Source organism: Rhinatrema bivittatum, chromosome 4, assembly GCF_901001135.1.
Source record: "Rhinatrema bivittatum chromosome 4, aRhiBiv1.1, whole genome shotgun sequence".
NCBI lineage: Eukaryota > Metazoa > Chordata > Amphibia > Gymnophiona > Rhinatrematidae > Rhinatrema > Rhinatrema bivittatum.
In genome coordinates, this window is record NC_042618.1 from 239,168,681 (window position 1) to 239,191,028 (window position 22,348).

The window sequence follows — 22,348 nt, forward strand, 5'->3', positions numbered from 1 at the left end:
TTACTGAATAAGATGCTGGAAGTACTGGACGCGTGTTTTCGACGTGCTAGCTTTACCCCTTATTCAGTAAGGGGTAATAGCGCGTCAAACGTGCGTCCAACCCCCCCCCCCCCCCCCCCCCCGAGACTAATAGCGCCCGCAACCAGCAAATGCATGTTGATGGCCCTATTAGTCATTTCCGAGCGATACAGTAAGTAAAATGTGTAGCCAAGCCACACATTTTACTTTAAGAAATTAGCGCCTACCCAACAGTAGGCGTTAATTTCTGCCGGCGCCAGGGAAGTGCACAGAAAAGCAGTAAAAACTGCTTTTCTGTGCACCCTCCGACTTAATATCATGGCGATATTAAGTCGGAGGTCCCAAAAGTTAAAAAAAAAGTTAAAAATTACAAAAAAAAAAAAAAAATTTCAAATCAGCTCGCGGGTTGAAAACCGGATGCTCAATTTTGCCGGCGTCCGGTTTCCAAACCTGTGGCTGTCAGCAGGCTCGAGAACCAATGCCGGCAAAATTGAACGTCGGCTGTCAAACCCGCTGACAGCCGCCGCCCCTGTCCAAAAAGAGGCGCTAGGGATGCGCTAGTGTCCCTAGCGCCTCTTTTTACCGCAGGCCCTAATTTAAATATTTTGTTTTACTGTATCGCACGCACAGGACACTGGCCTGTGCGCACGCCGAAAGAGCGGGCGCTTGCCCACTCTCCCGCAAACTTTATTATATCGGCCTGTAAGCAACTGAAAGGGAATGGCTTATGCCACGGCCCTGACAAACTTCGCAAAGGACAAGTCCTCAGGGGCCGACCGGCACTGTTCCTCTGGTAGAGAGGGCTCCGAGAGGGGGTCATCCGAATAATACGAGGTCAACTCCATGGAGACATCACCCCAAGGGTCATAAGGTCTTTTCTCCTCACGGGGACCATCGTGCTGTGGGCGAGGTCCGTGAGGGGCATCAGCCCTAGACTCTGAAGGCTTCGGAGGCCTCAAGGGCACCGCAGGAATCAACGGATATTTCGGATAATAGAAAGACTAGAGGGTACTCCATGAAGTTAGCATGTGGCAGATTTAAAAATAATCGGAGAAAGTTCTTTTTTACTCAACGCACAATTAGACTCTGGAATTTGTTGCCAGAGGATGTGGTTAGTGCAGTTAGTAGAACTGTGTTTAAAAAAGGATTGGATAAGTTCTTGGAGGAGAAGTCCATTACCTGCTATTAAGTTCACCTAGAGAATAGCCACTGCCATTAGCAACGGTAACATAGAATAGACTTAGTTTTGGGGTACTTGCCAGGTTCTTATGGCCTGGATTGGCCACTGTTGGAAACAGGATGCTGGGCTTGATGGACCCTTGGTCTGACCCAGTATGGCATATTCTTATGTTCTTATGGCATCGAGGGGATTGGAGGTCGCAGGAGGCCGGAAGGATCCGCAAGGGCTTGGGGAACTGTGGTCTGAGAAACACGGTACCAGCCATATATTCCTCCTCGGAGGACCTGAGAATCGTGGACGGCATCGGTGGCCGCTGGGGAACTGAAGGTCCCTCAGGCACAGGCTGCATCGGAAGGGCACCCAGAAAGACGTCCAGACACTCCAGCAAGGGTGCTAGCATCGAGGGCGGAGGCTTGGGCAACGATATGGGGGCCAGTGGCACCGGCAGCTCAACGCTCTGGAGTGCCTTAAGCACCGTGGCATGCATCCTGCGGTCCACCTCCTCCTGAAAGTCTGGAGTGGCTAGGACTGATGGAGGGAGATGAGGTATCACGGGCTCTTCCTTGGGTCTCTGAGATGGCACGATGCCCAGCACTGATGTTGGTGGGGAACGCCTAGGACTACTAGGAGCATCTGAGGATGGGGCCTTTGATGGCCGGTGTCGTTTCTGTGGTGGCTTGGTAACCGCCAATGCCACCCGGGCACCGGAGGCATGCATCGACGGTGACCGGTGGCAATGCTTGTGGGTCCTCCTTCAGTGTTCGGTCTGGTCTTTCCCTGGCGCAGAGGAAGTAGAAGATCCCGATGTCCAGGAGAGCGGTGAGGTACTGGTGAGAGAGGAAAAGCCAGGGGAAGCACATCAGATCTTTTGGCGTCGATGGTACCGATGCAGGAGTAGAAGGAGCAGACTTCGGGGCCCTGAAAAGTTTCTCAATCTTATCAAGGCATGCCCCACGTCCTTTGGGCGTCATCTGATCATACAAGACAGCATCCAAGGATGTCGTGCGAGGCCCCCAGGCAGAGGATGCAAACCTCATGCAGATCCGTGCTAGACATGGTCTGCGGGCACTGGGAGCACAGACGAAAACCAGTCGACGCCATGAAAAATACCCAGCATGAGGTCGTTGACCAGCGGTAATCACAGGGTGAGAGTTGGAAATCGACCGCAAAATTGGAAAAAAGGCAACAGAAAACCTACCATACTGAGGAGGCACCAACCGCAAAAGGGGACCCGCTGAGGAAAACAGCAGAAACTTATTCAAGAAAAAACAAGAAAAATGGAGAACTCCATGACCGCGAGGCATCTGCAGTGCAGAAAAGAAGACTGAAGGGGACCTCGCATGGAGGTGTGGATAGTAGCAGGCTGGGCATGTTCGTTTGCTAACAAACTGAGTTAGCAAGGATTGGACTGCCTCTGGTCTAAGCTGCTCTGCCACTTGCTAGCTGCTGCAGGACGCTCTCTCTCTGCCCTTCGGGGTAATTCATTACTAACCTGGGTACCGATGCTCTCTTTCAGGTACTTATCTGGGATATGGGGTACTCGCTCCTCGAGGGCCTGCTCTCCCTACTCTGGTGCCTACTACTGAACTACTTCTGCCTGCCAGGATCTTCATCAATACAGCTATCTACTTCAGTGAGTACTAACCCTGTCAGTCTGTCTCACCTTCAGTGCTCGGAGTCTTCATTTGGGACATTCCTCTGCTTCCCTGTGCTGCCTACCATCTACTCGAGTGTGGGACTGGTCTCCTCTGCTGAGGACCCCTGGATTACTTCTACTGGGTTACCTCATTGCTGTCCGCTCCCCGGGCGGACAGCAAGCTGTATAATAAATACAAATTCTCTGTGTCTGTGTGTATAGAGTCTAGCCTAGTACTGCAGTTCCTCACAGGGCTCCTCCCTGTGGGAGTGGCCATCACCACAGTACCCAAGAATCCACTCCAACACCTCAAAACCATAACAGGCTTGGCCACGATCAAGCCCAGCCTCAGTTCCAGTCAAAGGATTTATTTATTTATTTATTTAAAGCTGACAAAAAATTTTTTATGAATACAAAGGCTGCAATATTTCCCTACCAGCTGGCGATCTGGGGATAAGGATTCCGTGGGGATGAGGGAACCAGGTCTCCTGCCTTTCAATATCCCAGGAAGATGCAGGGAGAGCCAGCCAGGGATTACCAACCCCTCGGTCACCCAGCTCCACCTGAGGGATGGCCCACAAAGGTACCTAACACCTCAGGGAGCACTAATTCCTTTCTCTCTTGCTTCTTCTTAAAGTCTCCAATATCTGTTTTTTTGTTTGGTTTTTTTTTTCTTCTGCTCTCTCTCAGACTGTAATTTTGCACCTCTCCCATCTGCTGGAGTCAGAGAAATACTGAGGGACTGCAGGTGGCACTCTCAGTTATGCAGCAGTGCCTCAAAAGTTTATTCTCTACCTCCATCTGCTGGTAGGGATGCAAAACCCACTTCTCCGTCCTGATCTGGAATACGAACCGCAACAGGCTTCAGCTATGGCTTCCACCTTCCTTTTTTTTTTTTAAGGATCTTTCCTTTCACTTGAACCCAGCGAAGAGGTAAATTCTGGAGTAGATTTCCGAACAGACATCTGCATGCACTCCATAAATTAGGCAACCACGGCAGTCCAAACCAAGAGAGGAACTTCAGGGCAATGGGAATCACATCCCCCCCCCCTTAGAATTTTGATCAGGATCTGTCTGCTGACTTAAATGGCACAGGGCCTTAGAGAAAGTGAAGTTCCTTTATCTGAACCCACAAACTGAGTCAGTGCCATATCTGCCCACATATATCCAGCCTGTGGAGCTCACATGAAAGCTTTGCGCAGAGGTTTTTTATTTATTTATTTATTTTACATGGAGCGAGGGAAACAATGCAGCTATAATAACCCAGGGACAGGCGTATGTTCCCAACAACGTAAGCGAGGAAACAAACCTGTTCCTGTAAGGTAAACAGCCATATCAAGAGCTTTCACATCAACTGCTGCTTTCTCCCTATGGCTAAATGCAGAACGTTCCAGTTCCTCTTTTAGCATCCGCATGGCTGCTTTCCTGCAAGGGGAAGCAGAGACTGAAGCAAGATGGTGAACCACCCTGGAGCCAGTAATCATAGTCCTGTGCTTTCCCGCTCTCCTAGAGGCTTAGTAGTAGTGCTGACCTAACTGATTCCTGGAAGAAAAAACAGGAGTAGACTCAATCTGAACTCCTGCGCCATTGACAAAGCCTGCTGAAGGCACTTGAAAACCCATTAGAAATCATGGAAGAATCATCCAGGGCAAATAATTTGTTGACCCTTTTTTCTCTCCTGTTGCTGCACTGAAAACATGCTCCATGGAAGTGAGGGAAGGAGGTGCCTCTCCCTCAATACCAAAATGGCTGCTGTATTACATACAGTTCTCAGCCTTTCAAGCAGAAGATCCCTGAATGGACTCGACTACAACCACCCCCTGAAACGCTAGATCCATTGTCCCCTTGAAATCCTAGCTGCTCTGCATAGGTTCTGCAAGACTTGATGCTTACAGTGAAAGGCTTTTTAATTTTACAATAATAAGAACATGCCATACTGGGTCAGAACAAGGGTCTATCAAGCCCAGCATCCTGTCTCCAACAGTGGCCAATCCAGGCCATAAGAACCTGGCAAGTATCCAAAAACTAAGTCTATTCCATGCTACTGTTGCTAGTAATAGCAGTGGCTATTTTCTAAGTCAATAGCAGATAATGGACTTCTCCTCCAAGAACTTATCCAATCCTTTTTCAAACCCAGCTACACTAACTGCACTAACCACATCCCCTGGCAACAATTTCCAGAGTTTAATTGTGCGTTGAGTGAAAAAGAACTTTCTCTGATTAGTTTTAAATGTGCCACATGCTAACTTCATTGAGTACCCCCTACCGAAAGAGTAAATAACCGATTCACATTTACCCGTCCTAGACCTCTCATGATTTTAAACACTTCTAACATATCCTCCCTCAGCCGTCTCGTCTCCAAGCTGAACAGTCCTAACCTCTTTAGTCTCACTCACAGGGGAGTTGTTCCATCCCTTTTATCATTTTGGTCGCCAAGCACAAGATGGTTCTCAGTGGAGATAGGTGCAAAGTCTAATATTTGTCCCCCAAAACAACTCCATAGCAGCTCAGATCCAGCCACCAGCAGTACTTAAGTTTTTTTTTTAGTGCCTGTACAAACAAAGTCTCAGCCCTGTTCCATTGTGATAGACAGGGGAGTTCAGCAAGGAGAAATTACTACTTACCTGATAATTTCATTGTCCTTAGCGTAGACAGCTGGACTCAGGACCAGTGGGTTATACACTTCTGCCAGCAGATGGAGACAGATAAAGCTGACGTCACAGTATATAATATTCCTGCAGTGACATCAGTTCGCCAGTATTCTCTTCAAAAGCACCTGTGAATAGACTAGCAAAAAATTTGATTAAAAACAGTCAATCATTACTCAACCAACAGGAAACACTGAATTCAGGTAATGTACCTCAAACTAGGGACTGGATGAACACTTATCAGTAATACCCTGGAACACATAGCCTCACAGGAGGACCAGTAGACCAATCATTCAGCAGCAAAGGGCGGGAAGCTGAGTCCATCTGTCTACACTAAAGAAAACAAAAATATCAGGTACGTAGTAATTTCTCCTTTCCTAGAATATAGACAGACTCAGGACCAGTGGGATGTACCCAAGCTACTCCCACCTAGGGTGGGAGGCTGCCTGCAGTCCAGTCAACACCATACATGCAAAGGCCGCGTCCTCCCGGGCCTACACATCCAGACGATAATCTCTGGAAAAATTGCGTAAGGCGGACCATGTAGCAGCTCAGCAAATGTCAATGGGAGACAATCTAATCTCCATCCATGACATTGCCTGAGCCCTAACCTGAGTAGACAATGGCTTTTCAGCCTCCATATATGCGGCTGTGATTATCTCCTTAATCCAGCGTGCTATTGTAGCTTGCGAAACTGGTTTGCCCTGCTTCCTTTCACTATGAAAGACAAACAGGCAATCCACCTTTCAAAAAGGTTTAGAAATCTCTAGATACCACACAACATGTCTCTTGACATTCGAAGGACACAATAGGAGATACTCTTCCACATCTTTCCCCTTATCCAGTGATGGCAAGGACATGGACTGATTCAAGTGAAAATCCGAGACCACTTTAGGCAAGAAAGAGGGAACAGTAGGCAGCTGAATCACTCCTGGAGTCACCCAAAGGAACGGCTCCCAGCAAGACAAGGCCTGCAGCTCAGAAATTTGGTGTGCAGAACATATCGCCACCAAAAACACTGTCTTCATGGTCAATGGCCGCAAGGAAAGGCTATGCAGTGGTCGAAACATAATACCCGCCAAGAAATTCAACACCAGGTCAAGGTCCACAAGGGAACCGGTAACTGTAAGGGAGGATGAACATGATTCACTCCCTTCAAGAAATGAGCCACATCAGGATGAAATGATAACGATTCACCATTAACTAGGCCTCTGAAACAAGCAAGAGCCGTAACCTGTACTTTCAAAGAATTAAGGGCCAACCCCTTATTTAATCCATCCAGCAAAAATTCCAAAATGAGCGGGATCTTCACTGAATGAGGAAGAAAACCTCGATCCTCACACCAAGACTCAAACACTCGCCAAACCCACACATAGTTTAAGGAAGTGGAGAACTTCCCAGTACAGAGCAAGGTGGCAATCACCTCACATTAAATAGCAAGCCCTTTCAAGGGCCATACCTTAAGACAAAATCAAGTTAGATGTTCGTGAAGGACAGGTCCCTGCTGCAACAGATTCTTGTGCAGTGGAAGACAAAGGGGGGACTCTACCACGAGTCTCCGCAGATCCACATACCATGGTCTTCTGGGCCAATCCAGTGCCACCAGGAGCACCATCTCCCTGTGGCCTTCGATCCTGCAAATTATTCTGCTCAACAGGGGCCACATGGAAAGACATACAGCAGCTTGTCTTCCAACCAGACTTGTACGAGAGCATTGAGACCCAAGGACTTTGGATCTCTCCTGTGACTGAAGAATCGAAAAACCTTCGCACTGCAAGAAGTTGCCAGCAGGTCTAGGATCTGAAGACCTCATCAGGTGAAACTCATCCAACACCCATTCTACCGGGTCCAGACTCTCCCGGCTGATAAAAGTCTGCTCTTACGTTGTCTTTTTCTGCAAGGAGAGAGGCCGAGATCGCCTGAATATGCCCTTCTGCCCATTCCATAAGATGGTCTATTTCCAGCAACACTTGCTGGCTCTTGTTCCTCCCTGCCAATTGATTAATCCACTGTCTTTGTGTTGTCCAACATTACTCGGACCACTTGACCCTGCAGTCTGTCGCTGAACTGCAAGCACGACAACTGGACCGCCTGGGCTTCCAGGCAATCGATGTTCCAGACAGACTCTTCTGTGTTCCAGCGCCCTTGTGCCGTTAGTTCTTGACACTCCACTTCCCAGCCCTGGTGACTCATATCTGTCATGAGTATCAACCAGTACAGCGAAGTCAGGAAAACTCTTTCAGATAAATCTTCTAAACCACCACTGCAGGTGAGAGATTTCCATCAGCAAGTGGAGCCATACCAAACAGTCCTATGACTGTGGGTTCCAACAAGAGAGCAGGGAGCGCTGAAGGGGGTGCATATGTAGCCCTTGCCCATGATGCCACTTCTAGGGTTGCTGCCATCAAACCATATAGAGATCACCAAAAGATGCACTTGCGACACCAACTTCTGAATCCAAGCTTCTGGCAGGAAAACTTTGCCCTGCCTCATGTCAAAACAAACACCCAGGTACTCCAACGACTGAGAAGGCTGAAGACTGCTCTTGGCTATGTTTACTACCCAACCAAGCTCCTGCAACAAGGTGGTCACCTTGCAGGTCACCAAGCAGCTCTCTTCCAGAGACTTGGCTCGAATCAGTCAGTCATCCCATCCTTTCCCAACTCTGCTGCCATCTCCACCATAAACTTGAAAAAAGTTCTGGGAGCAGTGGCTAGACTAAAAGGCATTGCTCGAAACTGATAATGGCGCCCCCAGCACCGCGAAACACAGAAAACTGTGCTCTAACTGGATGGGAATATGAAGGTAGGCCTCGGCCAGATTCAGGGAGGTCAGATATTCCCCCTGACTGCACAGCCATTATCACCGAGCGCAAGGTTTCCATATGAAATTGAGTCACCCAGAAATGACTGTTGACTCCTTTGAGATCCAGAAAGGGATGAAAGGAGCCCTCCTTCTTGGGCACAACAAAATAAATGGAATATCGCCCCATACTTTCCTGAGATGGAGGCACTGGGACCACAGCCCTCAGACTGAGGAGCATTGACAGGGTAGACTCCGTTGCATGCCTTTTCTGCAGGGAGAGGCAAGAAAACATCATGAACACATCTCGAGGAACATTGCAAAATTCCAACGCTTATCCTTCTCCGGGATAAGGACCCACTGATCCGATGTGATTTTTCCCACCTCTGATTAAAGAGAGAGAAATGTCCCCCTATCTCTTGTCTCTGGGGATGGGTCAGCAAGCCTTCATTGTGAGGCTTGGGAGGATCCGTCCGTTCCCCCCCCCCCCCCCCCGAGCCCGTGCCTCTCTTGTCTGGGACGAAAAGACTCAGACCTGCCAAAAGGCCAAGTCCTCTGAAAGGTCGACCCCCCTGTAGTGATGAAACCATTTGGAACCTCAAAAATGACCCCTCATACCACAGAGGCGCTGCAGCTGCTTCTTATCCTCCGGCAAATCAAGGAACCACTTTCTGGCCAGTTTCTCCAACTCGCTCCTGAACAAGAATTAACCTTTAAATTGCAACTTAGTAAGATTAGCTGTGGAGGTCATGTCAACAAACCAATTACGCAGCCATAATTGACGATTGGCTGCTATTACGAAAGCTACTCCCCTAGCCAAGATATAGACCAAATCGCAGCCCACATCTACTAAAAAGACGATGGCAGGTTCCATAACTGCTCTAGAATTCACCCCAGAATCCTCAATCTCCTAAGAGAAAAGCCAACAAGCGGAAGCCAACAGGGCACAACAGGAAGCTATCTGCAATGCCATCGCCACTGCTTCAAATGTTTGCTTGAAAATGGCCTCAATTTCCTATCATGCACATCCTTCAAGGCCGCTCCTCCCTCCACTGGAATAGTCATCCACTTAGAGACAGTACAGACCAGTGCATTCACCTTTCGAAAACACAAAGTTCTCTCATCACTGGGTCCAGGGCATACAGGCTTTGACCCCCTTTGAAATTCGCATCTGGAGCGTCCCATTCAAGATCAATCAATTCTTGAATGTCTTCTATAACAGGGAAAAAAACAAGAGGCTTTAGGCAAGGAACCTAAAATGGGATTCTTCTTTGGCTCATACATGCAATCTGCCCCAGCATCTGCTTCCAGCATCTTCAAGGTCTGGAAAATCAGGGCCGGCAGTTCCTATGAAAGAACTGCAACATGGTCCGATACTGTTCCAGTCCCAGAAGAATTTCCCCATCCTCCAGGGAGTTAGGATCATCCTCATCATCAGTGCCATCCAGGTTCCTGTCTGGAATATCTGCAGATAACCAAGGCATGGTTCGGCACTTAAACATAGGACTGGAAGAGGGAAGGGCCACAGGCTGAGAATTGGACTTGACTGGATTGGCCGAAGCTGAGGACTGCGCCTGAAAGGATTGCAATCCATGAAAAAAATCTATCCAAGAAAAGGCAGAAGGCTCGAGACCAAAACCAGAATACACTGAAGCGGAGCTCGCTGAGTTGCCATCTCCTGCGGAGGAACCAGTCAGGGGAGTTCCAAGGTCTGGCCTACCTCCAGACAAGTCCTTAACCAGAATCAGGCTTAGCAAAATCAGAGGAAGATAATCCCCCCTGAGTCTTTAAGCAGCGTTGACACGTTAGAGAGCTCTTCAGGCTGAGATGCCCGAAAATGACAGGCAACACCAAGAGAAAGGAGCTTAGGTTTCTTGTTCACCAGCACCATTAGTACAGCAGTCGACTGAGAATGTGCGTCCAGCTGGCTCGCACTGTAAAAATTTCAAATGTACACATTTTATGTACATAAAAATTAGGCATCCCAGATTAAGCGCTGCAAAAACAAATGCACAAACAGTACGCCAAAATCTGGATGCACCACCGCTATGCCGAAAAATGTGCGCACAGGAAGTGCGCCCAAAATTGAGCGCACAAGATATACGAGGAGCCAGACGCAGTGTGCACACTGATGTTCTTGTAGAGGGCAGTCGAACACGCACTGAAGCACGTGAAAATGGTGCCACGGCATACCACACTGCACGCAGGAAAAAGCCTACCTAGCTCACCAGGGCTGCTCAACCCGCCAGGCTGCCCAGTTCCCTTAACCCCCATGGGAGCGGGAATGAACGTCAGAATGGCGTGGTAAGCACAAAGCACGGAGGAAGTCCTACAAAATCCCTCTACATTGTTTCCCACTTTTCTTTTTTGTAATTTACCTGAGCTCAGCCCTTCCCGGCTGAGTACAGAGACAGTTTTCGGCTGCAGGGGGGAGAGGGCATCTGCTGTCACCGCCGCGCTTGGCTTCCTGCATCCGCTGCCTTTAAGCTGTACAATCAGCTAAGTCCTTGCCGGCAAAACCAGCTATCGAAGCAAGGCACACCGCTGAGAGACCAAGGAAATCACCTCAGGAATTCTCAGCTGGGGGAGGGACCAACTGGTCTCACTGCAGGAAAGCAGGGCTTTTAGTTTTTTTGGGGTTTTTTTTTTTAATCTCCTTCTCAAATCTGAAGCAATCTCCATAGGGAGATGCACATCACTATCTGCTGGAGACAGAAAATATTGGCAGGCTGATGTTGCTGCAGGAGTATATTTACTGTGACTTCAGCTTGCTCAGTCTCCATCTGCTGGCAGAAGTACATAACTCACTAGTCCTCAGTCCATCTGTCTACATGCTAGAAAATAGCAGTTTCCAATGAGCCATAGAAGCAGCAGCAGTAGCAGCAAGGTACTGAGGATGGGGGGAAACAGATCCTGATTTTGCTCAATGGGTAGTGGGCAACACAGTTTTTAACTGCAGGAGCTCTTGAAAAAAGCCAAAAAGCCTCAGGATCATGCTCAACCAAGTGAGAGAATGGTAGGGTTTCACCTCAGGAGCACCCCCTACCACCACCCAAGCAATCTCCACTTTGTCTATCCAGACTACAGTCCACAGCACAAAATGCACATCCACCATCTGTTGGAGACAAAATACTGGCAAAATGGTGTGAGCATGGAGGTAGATAAGGAGTGACATCAGAGAACCTTGTTGATCTCTCTCTCCATTTGCCGGTTGGCATGCATGTCTGACTGGATGAAGAGGAAACTGCATTTACAGCATCTCAAAGCCCCTTCCACATAGCAATAGACAGCATATCCATGGAGCCACCAGACCCGCTTACATTCAATATTTCTAAGGTAAGACTACTCCTTTATGAACTGGTTCTCCCAGTGCAGCTGCTTTCCCCTTTGGTTATGAGTATGATTTGAAATAATGTTCATAGCTCCTGACTGAATAGCTGAGATAAGCACTGTTTTTATGCTGGTTAGCCAGCTAAGGAGCAGTTGCTGCACCTGTCTCAGACTCCCATGGTGACTGCAAGACCAGCTGTGCAAGAGGATGAACATGAGGCATGGAAATATTAGAGACAGAAAAGGCAGAGAACACACAGGAGACTGTACTTTTCCCCTATTTATTGCAAAATAATCAGTATACTTTTCTGGAAGAATGTGAAAATTAATTTAAACATCTGGCCCACCACAAAGAACAGCCATTTACCTTTCGTACTGCTGCAAAAGCTGGCCCAAAGGTTGGTTTGATTTGGGTGCTGGTTTTAATCCAGTGGGGTAACTTGTTTAAAATGGTGGGGCGGGAGTATCTGTGATCTACAAGCACAATACTAGCATAGTCATTTTGATGGCGGATTGCTCTCCCTGCAAAAAAAAACAAAAAACAAGCATAACATACTCAAAACCACCTTCAGTCTGAGGTATCAGTGCTAAGAAAGGAGTTAGCCTAGACACTGTCAAAAAACATTCATCAATTATTAAAAGCTTGCAAGATTCAGGACTGTATTTAATTTCGCCCTGCACAGAACCATTCAGTTTTTTTTCTTTTCTAATCAGATAGTACATTGGTACCTATGGACTGATTCACAGCTTTCATGCACAGGTTCTCAATCAGCAGTCTTCCTGGGGACTGCCCATCAGCTCGGGGCTGTAAGACAAAGAAATAATAATTTTAAAAACCCACTGCTCTAAACCTCACAATTGCATACGATAGTGATATAAGTGCATCCACCCCTTTTCCATGTTTTGATAATCAATGGCACCCTAATGCCTCTAAATTTAGCCACCCTACAACTCCCCACCTGCAGTTAGAACATTTTGTTCATGAACTCACCTTTCCCAATTTATCAAGTCCAGGGTAAGGAGCAGTCTGTTATCCTAACCCCAATTCTGCTAAGCAGGGTAATCAAGGCACTTAGATGGTCAGTCTAAGTCAACAAGACAAGCCTCTACAGCCCCAGAATTTAAAAGCCTATTTTTGTAAAGCTTTCTAGATGAATGTTCATTTATTTCCCTGAATGGATGGAAGGGCTAATTACAATGAAAAATAACCTAGTCTCCTTTAAATGTCAAGGAATATTTTCATATTGGGCCTTTGATATTGGATACTACATAAGGTTTGGTCTCAGGGTACTGTTATCACCTGCAGTTCATAACATAAATTCTTTTTAACATTTTGAACTTGTGTCTCCTCTTATTCTGTACAACCAAAGAACTGATTAAGATCCATAATAGTATCACAGCAGTGAGGAAAAGTAGTAGATGTACCATGGATTTGTCAAGATAGGCTATTTTCTCCTGTAGCTCGGGTGATTTGATATTGGGGTAAGGCATTCCCACCATAATCACACACCTGGATGTAGAGAGAAACGAGGAGTGTCACAGCCTAGAAACCACAAGTAACTACTTGTACCTGATCCAGCTACAGCTAACAAGAGGGCCGATGCAATATGGTGAGCTGAGCCGAGCGCCCTCTTAACGTGCAGTTAGACGCGGGTAAAATAGCGCTAATCAATCCCCTTATGCAATAAGGGGATTAGCACCTATTCAACTCGCATCTAACGCAGAGTGAATGTGATAGCACGGCGTTCACGAAAACAGATGCCGGGTTTTAGCGGCGTCTGTTTTCGTGATCGGCGTACGGCAGTCACGAAAACCGTTTGGGTTCGCGTTAGCAAGGATACGCTAAGGGTCGCATCCTTGCTAATGCGACCCCCTAATTTAAATATTGCATGGCGCCCCCCCCCCCCTCCCCCTTTGGGGCACCATGCGCGCGTTAAGAGAGCGGGCGCTAACTGTTCAGCGCCCGCTCTCTACGTGCCTTTATTGCATCGGCCCCAAGATTAGAAATACTAACTGCTATCACAAGTTCCACTCTAGAAACACAACTTTGCTACTGTCTCACATCACTATGGACAGTACCACTGCGATGGCATTGCTGACCTGCCCAACTCATCAGAGAAATTGATTCCTTCACTCATTTTTCCTCCAACCACAGAAAAAAGTAGAGCTCCTGTCAGACGCCCTCCAGATAGGGAGCAGTGCTAAAATGAGAAAAAGACAATGAAAGTACAAATGGAATTTAAAAGCATAAAATACTGTTACTTGGTACAGAAAGCATATCAAATCAGTACACAAAAATAATTTCTCAGTTATAAATGAGCGGGCCAATTCTTGCTATCTAGATCAGTTGAAAAAGGACCATGTTTCCCCCTTTGAAATACTCTCATGTGGCAAATATTTGCTTATAACAGGCAAATCTATAACTTTTTAATTTATCTGGATTATACCCGTTAGAGTTAAAAAGAAAAATAGTAATAATAATCCTTCCTAACATCAAGAAACAAATGTCCTTATCTTAAACAGGGCTCTCTTTAAATAGTAGGATGAATTAGCTATAATGTGTGGGTGATGCCATCTGACAGCACTGACACAGTCTCAGCTCTTAGAGCTTAGTAATTCTTACGCACACATGCTGTTGCATGAGTCCCTCAGTTTCTTCTAGAGCTTAAGCTCTAGTGAGGTAATAAACTCTCCAAAGAGAAGGGTGGATAATAAGTATGGCTGATTATTCCAGTCTACAGCGAACCCTGTTTACAAGTACTCAAACTTGCTTTCTTTGTTAACAAGCAGGCATCAATTAGCCATAACCCGTGGGGAGTCACAACCTGAGAATTGCATCATGGAACAAGTATACTGAAAACAGACAACCCGGTCCCCCACTAGAGGAGAGTGGACTACTGGGTGAACAGGCTGTGCAAAACTGCTTGCCCAAAGTTATTCTCTCTTCAAGACTTGTTGTCTACACAGTAGACTCAAGAGGTTTGAAGGGAGATTTCATGAGCTGAGCAAGCACTCTGCTGAGGTCCCAAGGTACTGGAGGTTTACTGAACGGAGGCTTAGAATACCAAAACTCCTTTCATGAACTTTGTTATTAAATGGGCAAAAAAAAGATCAGAGCCCAAGGTTTCACAAGCCCGTTGGAAAACCTTCTTGTCTCTTAAAGAGAAAGCTGTTTCCTTAGGATTTTCTTTTCTTTTACATTTCCCATGTAAATGCTTGTTAAGATTGGGTGATACCAGATATGTTTTCTATGATCCTAAGCAATTTGAAGCTCTTCTTGTTACTAGAACTAACATCCCTGCTCGATAGCTACAATGTTAGGGTAACATCATAGCTATAAAATGAGTATCCGTATCTGTTTTTCTTTTTCTGGTGGGTCTCTCTTTTCTCTCTCCAAATTGTGGACTATCATAGCAACTGTTTTCCTTTATTGTCCTTTTTTCTTGTGATTATTGCCTTTTTTTCCCTCCTAATCAAGTATATATATATTCTTGATAGTAACTGTTAGAATTCAATAAAGAAAGAAAAAAAAAAAGATCAGAGCCCTACCATCTGCTGGTGATTCGCCACAATGGCGCTGAGGTGAATTTTAACTGCAATAGGACATGAAGAAGAGCAGGTATTGAAGAATGTCCCTCGGGCCATAGGAGAAAGGATCGACCTTGTTGGTCCCTCACCATTGAAATTGTAGATTTTCTGGTTGAAATCAAACATCTTCCACTTCTTTAGTGGGGAATAAGAGGACACTACAGTGCATTCAACATTCATGCAGTAAGGACAAGCTATAGCAGGTTCAAATGGCAGAGCCTGCCATCCTATTGTGTGATAAAAGTCAGAAATGTCCCCAATGGAATCAAATTGAACTGATGAACAAAACAGATACCACACTTATCTTGACCAGGCTACTGCAATGAAAATTACCTTCTGGATAGTCGTAGCAAGGACAGGAATTGACAGGTATCCATAGAGTAGACCTGCACTCAAGTCTTATACAGAAGCATTAGGAGCTCATCTGTAGCTAATGGGATACATGAAGCAGAACTTCTTAACCTTCCTGGTGTCCTCTGAGGCAAACGATAGATTACCAGTGTTCCCCCAGTGAGTGAATAAGTCATCCAAGGACTACTTGTGCAACTGCAGTACTCTATTGAGATGCTCTGCTGCTGTATTCTGTATTTTTAGTAGGTAGGTTTCTTGGAGAAAAGTATTGTGATGACTGGCCCATGACCAAATTCAGACGGCTTCCTCGCAAAGGGCACATGAGCCTTTGCCTCCTTGCCTTCTCACTTAGAACATAGCTCCTGGTTGTCTGGATCAAGATTCTCTTTCCTGAAAGAAGTGAAAAAGAAAGCTCTTCAAGCATAATGGACATTTCTCAATTTCAGAAGATTTATTTGTAGATCACTCTCCACTAGGGACTACGACCCTTGGGTCCATGTAGCACTGGTGTGCACTCCTCATTCTTTAGTGAAAGCAGCAATAGACAGAGTCACTTGATACACTGGAAAGTGTAGCGGAAGACCCATAATTAGAATTTCCAGATTCTCATCGTGAGAGTTAGAGATTTTGTGGGATAATGGTTGATATAGCTGATCCTACTGGCTTTGGCGGGCCAGATGAAGACACTGCATGTACAGATTGGTCAGAGAAACTATATGCACTCTGCAGCCATGTGCCTGAGAAGAATTAGGACCGACTTTTTGGAAGCCTTTTCCTGCTGCAGAAAGCCCCTTGCCAGAACCAGCACACTCTGGCTCTTTCCATGGGAAAAAAACACCTTGTCCTGAAGTGCTTCTATTCAGACTCCTATGAACTAAATTCTGTGAGACGGGACCAAGTTGGAGAAGTTGAGAAGAAACTCAGGAACTAGAGAAGCTGAATGGTTATATCGAGGGACTCCAAACCTCCTGTCTGAAATGGACCAATCACCAACCAATTGTCCAGATATGGGTATATACAGACTTTCCATCAACAAAGCTGTGCAACCATGAATACTAGACATTTTATGAACACACTCAGGGCCACACAGAGGCCAAAATGAAGTACCTTATACTGGTAGTGCACACTCATCACCACAAACTTGAGGAACTTCTGGTGGACAAGGTGAATGGTAATGCACATACAAGCATCTTTCAGATCCAGAGAGCACATCCAATCCCGTCCTTCAATTAAGGGAAGAACTGTTTGGAGGGAATTCATTATGAACCTCTCTCAAACCAACAATTTTTGCTTGGCTTCAATCCTCAACTTCTTGGGGATTACAAAATATCAGAAATAGAATCCATGGCCACTTTCCTCTGAAGGTATAAGCTTGATCGCCTTCTATTGAAGGAAAAATGTTATTTTCCAGCTGTAGTTGAGTAATTTGAGAGGGGTCAGAACTGAAGACTGATATCAGTCATTTCAGAGGAGGGTGAGAGAAGTGATAGCCATATTCTACAATTTTCAGGACCTACTTGTCTTTTATAACATGGATCATTTCTGGCAAGATGAACTTGACCCACCTCTCCCTCTCCCCACAGGATGTGAGAAGAAAGGCCTTAAGGGTGTCAAAAATTGGTCCCAGTCTTAGGCTGTGACTGTCTTTGGTTCATACCTCCCTCTGCCAACCTCTAGCGGGTAGCTGCTACTGCTGGAGGGTGGGATGAGTTTAATGATGTTGAAAACGATGTCTTTGGAAGAACAGATGCTTATAAGAGAAGTACTGCCATCATGCTGTTAGTCCCCTGCTTGCTGCTGCCAATGACTGTAGGATTGATGCTCCTTAAATCAAAGTCATCATCTTCTTCACTTTATCTCCGAACAAACTGTCTTCTGTACAGGGTACATCCACCAGACAGTTATGTACATCTTCACCAAGGCCACTCACTCACAACCAGGCAAGCCTTCATGCTCCTTCAGCAGCAGCTGTTCTGGCTCTGGTGAAATGCTTCATATATGGAATGGATAAGATGCTTCTCATATTTTTCCACATCTTCCATGACTCAACATACCATGACCAGGGTCAGATGATTCTAGCAAAGGTTTCAGCTTTTACACACACAAACGTGCAAATACTACATCATGTACAACTGATGAACAACAATTTGCATGTTGGGCATGGCTCCCTGAAGACCTTCTTCCCAAATGCATCTAATGCCTTTGGGTCCTTCCCAAGAGGCGTGTTAAAAGTGATCACAAGTGTGCTTTGAATGCTACAGTGTGGACTCCATCACCACAGCATGCTGCAGTAATTGAACTACCACAAAACAGAAGTTGGCCTGAACTATATACTTCAGATTCATCCTTCAGACCACTAGCAGAGATGTTGTCACAGACTGCCGCATCCTCATCTGCAAGTCTTTAAGGAGGATATGCACTGGAGTGGACACAGGATGGAGGTTGTACAAACAGAAGTAGTCCGAAGGCATCCATCCTCAGGTCCTTTTTGTTTCTAACAGTGATGGACAACATCTTCGCTAGCTTATTCAAAAAGAATGAGTCGTTGAGATCCTACAGAGGAGAGGTATGCTGAGGCAAGTCCAGTAAAGGATCTAAAGGAATCCCTGTAAAATCCTCCTCCTCCGACCACATGGGTTTAGTGAGCCAGGATCCAGACAATGTGGGAGTCTGAGGAGACATTTGTGGTCCAAGGGGCAACATCTGGTAGGAAGGCAAAATGGGCTGATTCCACAGATTTCCCTTCCAATTCATGAAGAGACTCCACTACATGGGGTGAATCTACCACCTCAGAATGTGGACATGCTTCCACTACTGGGAGTCCCTGAAGTGAAGTATGAACCTCTAGGAGACTCTGAATAGTCCCACATGTAGGAAAAACTACTCCATCTATAGGAGATGTTCCAATCTCTCTCTCCGGACTTCATGAGTTAAATAAATTCTTCACTAGTGAAATGAAACTTATCTTAATTATTTGAAGCTTGAAAAAATGCCGAGAAATGTCATAAGATCACATGTCCAACATAGGACCGCATTTCAAACTTTAATAGTTCTTCTTAAAGGAGCAATCATGTACATGTGTTTGCAGTAACATTTTAAGCCCATAATAATTAAGATAAGTTCCGTTTCAATTGGGCAATAGAGATTGAATATTTTAACTGCAAATGAAAAATTAAAAAAATATAGAATGAACATATAATGAATTGCTACCATAACATGACCGATGATTATATATAAGGCTGAGTAACAGTGTGGTAACACGTACCAATGATGCCTAGTTTGAAGGTCATTCTACTAGCATCTGAGAGAATATAGTCTTCTGAATTAGAGGGAAGGAGGACTACTATATTGTGATGGACCAAAGCTAACATGACAGTACATATACCCCTGCAGTGACATCAATCTGCCAGTATTCTCTGCAAAAGCCAACTGTGGACAGACTAACAAAAACTTGATTAACACTAGATAACCATTCCATTACTCAGTCAATAGGAAACACTAAGCTCAGACAAAGAATTTATTAACATGAATCCAAGGACTAAATTCAATCTTACCAGTAACCCCTGGATCACAAAGACATGCAGGAGGACCATAGCACAATTAGTCAGCAGCCAAGGGTGGGAAGCTGGATTCATCTGTCTATCCTAAAGAAAAGGAAATTATCAGGTAAGTAGTAATTTCTCATTTCTTAGCGTCTAGACAGATGGATCCAGAACCAGTGGGATGTATTCAAGCTACTCCCGAATAAGGCGGGAGGCTGCCTAGGGACCAGTCTAAACCGCATGTACAAAGGCTGCATCCTCCTGGGCCTACACCTCCAGATGATAATACCTGGAAAAGGTGTGTAAAGACGACCATATCGCAGCTCAGTAAATGTCGATGGGAGATAATCTAACCTCCGCCCATGACACTGCATGAGCCCTAGTGGAATGAGCCCAAACCTGATTAGGCAATAGCTGCTCAGTATTCGCAAATGCAGCCATGACGTCATCCTTAATCCAGCAAAGCCGGCTCGCCCCATTTACCTCCACCATGGAGGACAAACAGGCAATTCATCTTCCTGAAAGGTTTAGAAACCTCCAGATAACTCACGATATGTCTCATAACATCCAAGGATCACTCCAGATGATATTCCTCCCCATCTCTTTATCCAGAGATAGCAGGTGTTGCGTTTGTGCCTGTTCTCGCCCTCGCTCCACCCTCTCTACCTTAGAGGCGACTCCCTTCGGGTCTGATGGACAGATGCTGCCACGGCTTCTCCTCACCGTACTTCCTGGAATCCCCAGGCTGGTCTGACGCTGCAGATCCGCCATGTTCCTGTTGGCGTACGGGTGCACACGCGCACTCCAGAATTTGTACCGGCAAGGACGCGAACCTCGGGGGCGTTCCCCCGTAGTGATGTCATCTGCTTCCAGCTTAAAAGGTCTTTGCTTGCTACTACGAATCAAGTTAGCAAGGGGTTTGATTGCGGGGATCATTCCGACCCATTTCATCCTCCGCTACTCTGCCTCTACCACCTTACCTAGGGGTACCTGCTCCTCGGGGACCCCGCTCTCTCTTCTTGATTTCAGATTGCTAAAATGGGATCCAGTACTCGCTCGACGAGGGCCTACAACCCTGAATGCTCAGAAGACTCCTTACTACCTGGAAGCGATTGCAGACGTGAACACAGTGAGTTCTATTACAGATAGGAACCAGTACTCACTCCACGAGGGCCTATGTTCCTAATCTCCGAAGACTCCCTTCTGTCTAAGACATTATGCAGGTATGGAGATCATGAGTCATTATTACAGATTGCAGATAGGAACCGGTACTTGCTCCACGAGGGCCAATGTTCCTAAATCCTTTCTCAACTCTCTTCTATATCAGAAGCTATTATATAACTATATCTGGTGCATTACTATTATAGATTACAGATAGGAACCGGTACTCGCTCCATGAGGGCCTATGTTACTAAAACCCTCCAAGACTCTCTTCTATTCCATAAGCCATCTCAAACACAGATATCGTGAGTTCTCATTCCAGACTGCATATAGGAACCAGCACTCGCCTATGGCTCCTGTTCCTGAATATACTGAAGACTCTCTGTTGCATAGAAGCCATTACTGATATCTACAATTGTGAGTGTATCATCTACTACTGGTTATGTTTCCAGCATACCCTATCTACTCACTACCTATGGTCTCTCTCTACAGCTCAGCAACCCAGAGACCGCAATTCCAGTATCAGAGGGACTTCAGCCCTGCCGGGCACATCAGCTCACTACTGCCACCTCTGGTGGTTCTACTTCCTGTCTAATAAAGAACTATCTGTGTTTGTCTCCATGCTCCAGCCTAGCCAGTGGTTCCTCTCAGGATATCCTCTTGAGGGCGCTGTCATCTGCCATCGGCCCAGGGATTCAACAATTCACCTCAAGTGTCATTCCTTACACTACTAGAGCGGTACTGTACGACTGCCACTCTTTGGGAAGCCAATCCACCATAGATCATTAACTCCGCCTACGGAGTATTACAATTGTTAGCTCTTCCCCTTGGCAAGGTGACCTATAACAGATTGCTAACTCCCTGGCGGACTCATAACAGATTACCACTCCTAGCAGCAAGGATTGATAACAGATTGTTAACGCCTCCCTCTCCAGGAGGAGAGCCAAAACAGACTGCTAACTCCTCCCCCTACAGGAGGAGCTCGATAACAGATTGCTAACTCCGAGCAGCAGATTTATGACAGCAGGGAAATGGACTGATTCAAGTGAAAATCCGAGACCACTTTTGGCAAAAAGAAAGGAACAGTACGCAGCTGTATCGCTCCTAGAGTCACTCAAAGTAACGGCTCCTGGCAAGACCAGACCTGCAGCTCGTATATTCTAAGCACAGAACAAACTGCCACAAGAAACACCGTTTTCAAGGTCAATAACTGCAACTAGATATAGAAAACACTAGAGATGTGAATCGTGTCCTCGATCGTCTTAACGATCGATTTCGGCTGGGAGGGGGAGGGAATCGTATTGTTGCCGTTTGGGGGGGGTAAAATATCGTGATAAATCGTTAAAATCGTTAAAACCCGCTAAAATCGTTAAAACCCGCTAAAACCCACCCCCGACCCTTTAAATTAAATCCCCCACCCTCCCGAACCCCCCCCCAATGACTTAAATTACCTGGTGGTCCAGCAGCGGTCCGGAACGGCAGCGGTCCGGAACGGGCTCCTGCTATTGAATCTTGTTGTCTTCAGCCGGCGCCATTTTCCAAAATGGCGCCGAAAAATGGCGGCGGCCATAGACCAACAGGATTCGACGGCAGGAGGTCCTTCCGGACCCCCGCTGGACTTTTGGCAAGTCTTGTGGGGGTCAGGAGGCCCCCCCCAAGCTGGCCAAAAGTTCCTGGAGGTCCAGCGGGGGTCAGGGAGCGATTTTCCGCTGCGAATCGTTTTCCGTACGGAAAATGGCGCCGGCAGGAGATCGACTGCAGGAGGTCGTTCAGCGAGGCGCCGGAACCCTCGCTGAACGACCTCCTGCAGTCGATCTCCTGCCGGCGCCATTTTCCGTACGGAAAACGATTCGCGGCGGGAAATCGCTCCCTGACCCCCGCTGGACCTCCAGGAACTTTTGGCCAGCTTGGGGGGGGCCTCCTGACCCCCCCAAGACTTGCCAAAAGTCCAGCGGGGGTCCGGAAGGACCTCCTGCCGTCGAATCCTGTTGGTCTATGGCCGCCGCCATTTTTCGGCGCCACTTTGGAAAATGGCGCCGGCTGAAGACAACAAGATTCAATAGCAGGAGCCCGTTCCGGACCGCTGCCGTTC

The 22,348-nt window shown here is 46.5% G+C and overlaps 1 protein-coding gene across 3 annotated transcripts in view; it reads right to left on the reverse strand.

Annotated features, from left to right (window-relative positions):
- DDX11 (DEAD/H-box helicase 11) overlaps nt 1-22,348 on the reverse strand; it is a 427,300-nt gene that overhangs the window by 16,035 nt on the left and 388,917 nt on the right. For all 3 annotated transcript variants that reach the window (XM_029599951.1, XM_029599952.1, XM_029599950.1), the window contains 4 exons: nt 13,715-13,815; nt 13,040-13,124; nt 12,344-12,419; nt 11,982-12,136 (listed from right to left, as the gene is read on the reverse strand). In XM_029599951.1, coding sequence (XP_029455811.1) covers nt 11,982-12,136; nt 12,344-12,419; nt 13,040-13,124; nt 13,715-13,815 — 417 coding nt within the window. The remainder of the gene's footprint in view (nt 1-11,981; nt 12,137-12,343; nt 12,420-13,039; nt 13,125-13,714; nt 13,816-22,348) is intronic.